This window comes from Saimiri boliviensis, chromosome 14 (genome assembly GCF_048565385.1).
Source record: "Saimiri boliviensis isolate mSaiBol1 chromosome 14, mSaiBol1.pri, whole genome shotgun sequence".
NCBI lineage: Eukaryota > Metazoa > Chordata > Mammalia > Primates > Cebidae > Saimiri > Saimiri boliviensis.
Window position 1 is genome coordinate 5,517,043 of NC_133462.1, and position 9,078 is coordinate 5,526,120.

Sequence of the window (9,078 nt, forward strand, 5' to 3'; positions counted from 1 at the left end):
TTTGATGAAATTGATACTTAATTTCTCTTTTCTCATTTTTTATCATTTTCTTAACTCACTCCTCCATAATGTTTTGTTGAAATGTGTTTTTCATTTTAGGGACGCCTGACTTTCAGGGATGTGGCTATAGAATTCTCTTCCGCAGAGTGGAAATGCCTGACCCCTATGCAGAGGGCTTTATACAGGGACGTGATGTTGGAGAACTACAGGAACCTGGAGTCTGTGGGTGAGGAAAACGTCCCTCCAGACACGAGGAATCTGCCCTTGTCTTTCCTGACTTTTTCTGATTGTGTATTTTCTGTTCTGATTTTCCTTTTCTTTTTCCAGGCCGTTTTTTGGTTGTTTTTTTATTTTTATTATTTTTTGATATGGAGTTTTCTTCTTGTTGCCCGGGCTGGAGTGCAATGGTGCAATCTCGGCTCACTGCAACCTCTATCTCCCTGGTTGAAGCGATGATCCTGCCTCAGCCTCCTAAGTAGCTGGGATTACAGGCATGGAATACCATGCCCGGGAAATTTTTGTATTTTCAGTAGACAGAGTTTCATTATGTTGGCCCGGTTGGTCTCAAACTCCTGACCGCAAGTGATCCTCCTATGGTCTGCCTCTCAAAGTACTGGGATTACAGGCCTGAGCCACCACACCCAGCCTATGAACATATTTTTTTTTTTTTTTTGAGACGGAGTTTCCCTCTTGTTACCCAGGCTGGAGTGCAATGGCGCGATCTCGGCTCACCGCAACCTCCGCCTCCTGGGTTCAGGCAATTCTCCTGCCTCAGCCTCCTGAGTAGCTGGGATTACAGGCATATGCCACCATGCCCAGCTACTTTTTTGTATTTTTAGTAGAGACGGGGTTTCACCATGTTGACCAGGATGGTGTCGATCTCTTGACCTTGTGATCCACCCGCCTTGGCCTCCCAAAGTGCTGGGATTACAGGCTTGAGCCACCGCGCCCGGCCTGAACATATTTTTGATGAAACATTTTGGTTGAGTTGATGTCTTTATGAGAATATAAGGGCCTGGCCTTTGGTTCTTTGTCACCTTCACTTTTCATCTCTCATTTATTCCAGAGACTGTTTAAAATCCACAGATGTGATTTCAAATAATATAGGATCCAGTAAAAGAGACGCCATTGTTTTTATATAGGGAATGAGATTTACCCTTCAATTTTCATATGGGAAACATTTTAGTTCACACATTCCTTTTCTTCACTAATGTAACTGATCACATGTGTAGACAAAAATCTCCAGCCGGCTCTGCTTCTTTCTTTCTCTTTTTTTTTTTTTTTTTTTTTTTTTGAGTTCAAGTTTTGCTCTTGTTACCCAGGCTGGAGTGCAATGCCGGGATCTCGGCTCACCGCAACCTCCGCCTCCTGGGTTCAGGCAATTCTCCTGCCTCGGCCTCCTGAGAAACTGGGATTACAGGCACCTGCCTCCATGCCCAGCTAATTTTTTTGTATTTTTATTAGAGACGGGGTTTCACTATGTTGACCAGGATGGTCTCAATCTCTTGACCTCGTGATCCACCCGCCTTGGCCTCCCAAAGTGCTGGGATTACAGGCTTGAGCCACCACACTCGGCCTTTTCTTTTTTTTTTTTTTTTTTTTTTTGAGATGGAGTCCTGCTCTGACACCCAGGCTGGAGTGCAGTGGCGCAATCTCGGCTCACTGAAACCTCCGTTTTCCAGGTTCCAGAAATTCTCCTACCTCAACCTCCTCAATAGCTGGGATTACAGGTGCACGCCACCATGCCCGGCTAATGTTTTGTATTTTTGTACTAGAAATGGCGTTTGCCCATCCTGGCCAGGCTCGTCTCGAACTCCTGACCTCAGGATCTAGTATACCTCGACCCCCCAGAGTGCTGGGGTTATAGGCTGGAATATATCGCTACTGGCCTGACTCTGTTTTTACAATCACATCTTTATGTACTCAGCCAGGGGATCACTCTTCACCCCCACAGTCTCCTACATTGCTGAACTCTATTTCAGAGAGTTTACTTGTGTTTTCTTGTGTGTACACAGTGCTGCAATGTACATGGGGATTTTGTTAAGGATATGCCTGAAACTGAAATCAGAGGCCGTGTAATTTAAGAGACGTAAAACTGCCTTCACCTCAGGTCACTACTGCTGCTGTTTTGGATCTTTCATTCTTGTCCTCTACCCATAATGTAATTTGTGTATTTATCCTTGGGTCAACATTTTACCGTTTGCTAAATTAGTTCCACTTCCCTTCAAGCTCAAAATTTGATCCATGCTGGTGAGATTATATTCCCACAGACGAGCGTGCACACACTTGACTCCTGCATGCCCATTACTTCTGCCCTCCACCCTTGTCCTTCCTTTCCTGACCTTGCCTCACATGCTGCATTGATCTGATGCAAAGTGCTACTGCTCTCCAGCCTGTTAATTTGTAATGGTGAACACCCCAGTTTCTACGAACCCATCCCCTTCAGCACGACTTTCACTCGGGAAGTCAAGACCTTATACATCCACTGGACGTAATTATAGGAGGCTGCCTAAATCAGTGTGTGCAGGGCATGATGACTCAGCACATTCTCCATGAGCGATGGCTCAGCATCACTGTCAGTGCCACAGCTCAGCCCTTGTATCCACTTTGATGTATTTCTTCCTGTCTCCTTGTATTTTCTGTGACTGGTCATTTTCTGTACTGCCTGGGTGACTGTTGTGGTCAAGAACATGTCGTGGGATCAAGTTTTGTCCCTCACTTACCAAATGTGTAAATTGGGTCCAGTAAATGAATAGTGTGGGGCTGCTGTCCTTATTTGAGAAGTAATAGTTTGTCTCCAGGTTTTTTTTTTTTCTGTTTTGCTTTGTTTTGTTTTGTTTTTGAGATGGAGGTTTTCTATTGTTGCCCAGGTTGGAGTGCAGTTGCGCAATGTCTGCTAACTTCAATCTCCGCTTTCCAGATTCAATCACTTATCATGCTTGAGGCTATGAAGTAGCTGGGATTACAGGCATGCACCATCACACCTGGCCGATTTTGTATTTGTAGTAGAGATGTGGTTTCTCCACATTGGTCACGCTGGTTTTGAACTCCGTATCTTAGGTGATCCACCCACCTCAGCGTTTGAAAGTGTTGGGATTACAGGCATGAGCCACCATGCCTGGATGCCTCCAGGATTTTAAAACATGTTAATTAGATGTCTTCACATATTGAAAATTTACAGTCCAGACTAAACTTTCTTTGTTTAATAAGATTTTTCAACCTTGGGTGATGTTGATGATGAGATGCCCCTTTTTTTGTGTCAGTCATTTTGCTTTCATGTCAGAAATAGCTTAGACTGGCTGACCATGGTGGCGCACACCTCTAATCCCAGCACTTTGCAAGGCTGAGATGGTTGGGTTGCTTCAGATCGGGAGATTGAGACCAGTTGGGCCAACACGCTGAAACCTTGAATCTACTAAATACAAAAAATTGTCCGGGTGCATTGGCTCACACCTAAAATCTCAGCGCTTTGGTAGGCCAAGACGGACAGATAACCTGTGGTCAGGAGTTTGAGACCAGCCTTGTCGACATGGTCAAACCCCGTCTCTACTAAAAGTACAGAAATTAGCTGGGCATGGTGACATGCACGTGTAATCCCAGCTACTTGGGAGTCTGAGGTCAAAGAATTACTAGATCCCAGGAGGCAAAAGTTGCAGTGAGCCAAGATCATGCCACTGAAGTCCAGGCTGTATCACAGAGTGAGACTGTGACATACACACATATTCACACACTTAGCCAGGCTGTAGACCCACCTACTTGGGAGTCGGCTATGTGAGAATCTCTTTAGGCAGGAGAATCACACCATTACACTCCAGTCTGAGTGATCGAGCATGACTCAGTCTCAAAACAACAACAACAACAACAACAAAAAAGAATAGCTTAAACTGGGAAGCTTAAGACACAGATTTATTTCTTTTGAATTTAGAAAGTCAGAAATCCAAGAGCAAGGTGCAGTCAAATTGGCTTCTGGTGGGAGCCTTTCTGATTTAACCCAAGCATCTTCTTGCTGTTTTGTCATAGCGGAAAAAAAAATAGGCAACAAGCTCTTTAATGTCTTTTTTTATATATACATAATAGCACTAGTCCCGGCCATGAGCTGTGGAGTTTATATTTTGTAGATATCTCTTCTAATATATAAGGAAGAAGTTTTCATCAACAAGGCAAGGTAATACAGAATGGTTTTACACAGGGACATTGAGAAGAGGTGACAGTCATCACATTGGAGATTTCTGCTTCCAGAAAATGGAGAAACACAGTCATGACTTTGAGTTTGAGTGGCAAGAAGATGAAAGAAATAACCATGAAGCACCCAGGACAGAAATAAAAAAGCTGAGTGGTAATACAGACCGATACGATGAAAGCATGCCGGAAACAAGCCTATTAAAGATGAGCTTGGATTAAGCTTTCATTCACATCTAACTGAACTCCACATATTTCAGACTGAAGGGAATCTTGGTAATCAAGTTGAGAAGTCTATCAATGACGCTTCCTTAGTTTCGACATCCCAAATAATATTTTTGTAGGCCGGGCGCGGTGGCTCAAGCCTGTAATCCCAGCACTTTGGGAGGCCGAGGCGGGTGGATCACGAGGTCGAGAGATCGAGACCATCCTGGTCAACGTGGTGAAACCCCGTCTCTACTAAAAATACAAAACATTAGCTGGGCATGGTGGCACGTGCCTGTAATCCCAGCTACTCTGGAGGCTGAGGCAGGAGAATTGCTTGAACCCAGGAGGCGGAGGTTGTGGTGAGCCGAGATTGTGCCATTGCACTCCAGCCTGGGTAACAAGAGCAAAACTCCGTCTCAAAAAAAAAAAAAAATTTTTGTATAGCCAAAACCCATATTTCTAATAACTATGACAGTAATTTCCTCCATTCTTCATTACTTACACAGAAACAGGAAGTACACATGAGAGAAAATTCTTTCCAATGTCATTAGAGTGCCTTTAGTTGTAGCTCGTTCTTTTAATTAATTTTTAATTTTTGTTTTTTTTTTTTTTCCTTTTTCAGACAGTGGCAACCTCAATTGTAGCTCATTCTTAAGGAAATATCAAATAAGCCCTTTAGTAAACAAACAATATGAATGTGGTGTGTGTGGCAGGGTCTTTAATGAGAAGCGATGTGTTGAAAGCCATCGCAGATGTCACTCTGGTGAGAAACCTTACAAGTATAATAACTGTGGGAAGCCCTTCAGTCACAAGTTATGGCTCCAACGCCGTCATAGACTTCATACTGGAGAGAAACCTCACAAGTGTAGTGAGTGTGGCAAGACCTTCAATAAGATGTCATCCCTTACATGCCATCGTAGACTTCATACTGCAGAGACACCTTACAAGTGTAATGAGTGTGGCAAGACCTTCAGTCGAAAGTCATACCTTACATGCCATCATAGAGTTCATACTGGAGAGAAACCTTACAAGTGCAATGAGTGTGGCAAGACCTTCAATAAGATGTCATCCCTTACATGCCATCGTAGACTTCATACTGGAGAGAAGCCTTACAAGTGTCATGAGTGTGGCAAGACCTTCAGTCAAAAGTCATCCCTTACATGCCATCGTAGATGTCATACTGGAGAGACACCTTACAAGTGCAATGAGTGTAGCAAGACCTTCAGTCGAAAGTCATATTTTATATGCCATCATAGACTTCATACTGGAGAGAAACCTTACAAATGTAAGGTTTGTGACAAGGCTTTTAGACGTGATTCACACCTGGCAAAACATAATAGAATTCACACTGGAGACAATCGTTACAAGTGTATTGAATGTGGAAAGACCTTCAGTAGTAATTCCTCACTTGTAATTCATGAGGTAATTCATACTGGAGAGAAACCGTACAAGTGTAATAAGTGTGGCAAGACCTTCAGTCAAAAGTCTTCCCTTACATGCCATCATAGACTTCATACTGGAGAGAAACCTTACAAATGTAAGGTTTGTGACAAGGCTTTCAGACAAGATTCACACCTTACACGACATACTAGAATTCACACTGGAGAGAAACCTTACAAGTGTAATGACTGTGGCAGGACCTTTAGTCGAAATTCATCACTTGTAATTCATGAGGCAATTCATACTGGAGAGAAACCATACAAGTGTAATGAATGTGGCAAGGTTTTTAATCGCAAAGCACACCTCGTATGTCATCATAGACTTCATACTGGAGAGAAGCCTTACAAGTGCAATGAGTGTGGCAAGACCTTCAGTCAGGTGTCATCCCTTACATGCCATCGTAGACTTCATACTGGAGAGAAACCTTACAAATGTAGTGAGTGTGGAAAGACCTTCCATCAAATGTCATCGCTTACATATCATCGTAGACTTCATACTGGAGAGAAACCTTTCAAGTGTAATGAGTGTGGCAACACCTTCAGTCAAAAGTCATCCCTTACATGCCATCGTAGACTTCATACAGGAGAGAAGCCTTACAAATGTAAAGTTTGTGACAAGGCATTTACTCATAATTCACACCTGGCACAACATACTAGAATTCACAGTGGAGAGAAAACCTACAAATGTAAATAGTGTGGCAAGACCTTCAGTCAGGTGTCATCCCTTACATCCCATCATAGACTTCATACTGGAGAGAAATCTTCCAAGTGTAATAAGTGTGGCAAAGCCTTTAGTTCAACAGTCATCAGTTATTCGACATCAAGCAATTCATTGTATAGAAACTTTACAAATTCACTGATTGTCATGAAGTCTTCAGTAATGCTACAACTATTGCAAATCATAATCCATAATGTAGAAAGATCTTACACGTGTAGTAAATGTGACAAGAATTTTTGATAATTGTTCATACCTTGCAGTTAATTGGCAAAGCCATATTGGAGAGAAACCTTAAAAGCGTAATGAGTGTGGCAAGACCTTCAGTCACATGTCATCCCTTTTATGCCATTATAGACTTCATAGTGGGGAGAAACCTCACAAGTGTAATGAGTGTGGCAAGATCTCCAGTCACAATTCATCTCTTGTACTTCATAGGGCAATTTAAACTGGAGAGAAACCTGACATTTGTAATGAATGTAGCAAAACCTTTGGTCGCAATTCAGCCCTTCCAGTTCATTTGCAGTTCATACTGGAGAGGAACCTTACAAGTGTAACGAAGGTGGTAAGGTGTTTAAACAACCATCAAGACGTGCACATCATCACAGACTTCATACTGGAGAGAAACCTTACTGGTGTACTGAATGTGGCAAGGTTTTTAACCAACAAGCAACCCTTGCACGTCGTCAAAGACCTTCTACTGCAGAGAAACCTTACAAATGTAAAAAATGTGACAAAGTTTTCACTCCCAAATCACACCTTCAGATGCATAAGAGCGGTCACACTGAAGAAAAAGCTTACAAATGTAAGGTTTATGACAAGGCTTTCATGTGTAATTCATACCTGGCAAAACATACTAGAATTCACACTAGAAACAATCCTTACAAGTTTAATTAGTGTAGCAAGACCGTCAGTCAAAATTTAGCTTTAATTTATAAGACGATTCATACTGGAGAGAAACCTTACAAGTGTAACGAATGTGGCAAGGTTTTTAATCAAAAATCAAATCTTGCCCATCATAATAGACTTCATACTGGAGAGAAACCTTACAAATGTGTAGAATGTGACAACATTTTTAGTCCCAAATCACACCTTGAAAGACACAGGGTAAATCATACTGAATAGAAACCATAGACATCTGAGATTTGTGACAAGGCTTTCGGGCAGGATTCACACCTGGCATAACATACTAGAATTCACAACGGAGAGAAAACTTAACACGGGTAATGAGTATGGCAGTGCCTTTGGTGGACAGTCAACACTTATTCATCATTAAGCAATCCATGGTGTAGGGAAACTTTAGTAATGTAAAGACAGTTACAAAGTCTTGAGTAACACCATAACCATTGCAAATCATTGGAAATTTCCTGATGAAAAGACATCTTACAAGTGTGATAAATGTGACAGATTTTTTGAACATCGTTAATACCTTTCAGTTTATCTGCCAACTCATGCTGGTGAGAAAACTTACAAATGTCATGATTGTGGCTAGGTCTTCAGTGATACTTCACCTTATGGAAAACATAGGAGAATTTATACAGGAGAGAAACCTCCCCAGTGTGATCATGGTGGCAAAGCTTTACTTCACATTCACACATGATTAGACATCAGAGAATCCATAGTGGACAGAAATCTTACAAATGTCCTAAGTGTGGCATGGTCTTTAGTCCAAGGTATCTCCTTGCAGAACATGAGAAAATTCATTCTGGAGATAATTGTTCAAAATGCATCGAATAAGCAGCCATCAATAATTAATTGAAATTAGAGTCAGTTAAGCATCGACTTGAGTTTGAGTTGACTTAACATTGAGTTCAAGCATTAATTGACATTAAAGTGTTTATGTTAAGATGATTGGGCCAAGCAGGGTGACTCATGCCTGTAATCCCAGCACTGTGGGAGGCCAAGATGGGTAGGTCGCTTAAGGTAAGGAGATTTGGACCAGCTGGTCCAACAGACGTGATCCCCTTTCCCCAGCCTGTTGTTTTTTGTTTTGTTTTGTTTTTGTTTAACAAAAACTGATACGGGGTTTTATGGGTATTGTGCTGAATCTAAATCACATTCATTTATATAATCATTTCACTATATTTTTCCAATCCATCAACATGAGTTGTGTGTCTCTTTGTTTTTAGTCATTTTGATCAGTGTTTGTAGATGTCAAGGTAGAAACTTTTCACCTTTATTCCTAAGTATTTCTTAAGTTCTCTAGCAAGTGGAAATGTTTTCTTAATTTTCTCTTAAAATTGTTTATTGTAGATGTATGGAAATTGAACTACATTTTTGTGCTACTACTGTATTCTGCAAATACACTGAATGTGTTTCTTAGTTCTAGTAGAATTTTGGTTGACTCTTAATTTTCTACAGAGAAGATCATGTCATCTCCAAATATATTTGTACTTGTTTTTGATTTGGATGAGTTTTATTTCTTTTGCTATATAATTCTCTGCCTAGGACAACAGTATTTATTGAAAGGAAGGAGTGAGAGCATTCTTGCATCCTGTGAGATTCTACAGGAAACACATTCCATCATTTTTTCTTTTT

General features: G+C 41.3%; 1 protein-coding gene across 6 annotated transcripts in view; it reads left to right on the forward strand.

Annotated features, from left to right (window-relative positions):
• Window positions 1-9,050, forward strand: part of LOC120362775 (uncharacterized) — a 114,990-nt gene extending 105,940 nt beyond the window's left edge. For all 6 annotated transcript variants that reach the window (XM_074385556.1, XM_074385555.1, XM_074385557.1 and 3 more), the window contains 2 exons: window positions 100-226; window positions 5,009-9,050. In XM_074385556.1, coding sequence (XP_074241657.1) covers window positions 100-226; window positions 5,009-6,519 — 1,638 coding nt within the window. In that variant the 3' untranslated portion in view covers window positions 6,520-9,050. The remainder of the gene's footprint in view (window positions 1-99; window positions 227-5,008) is intronic.
• The last annotated feature ends 28 nt before the right edge of the window (window positions 9,051-9,078 follow it).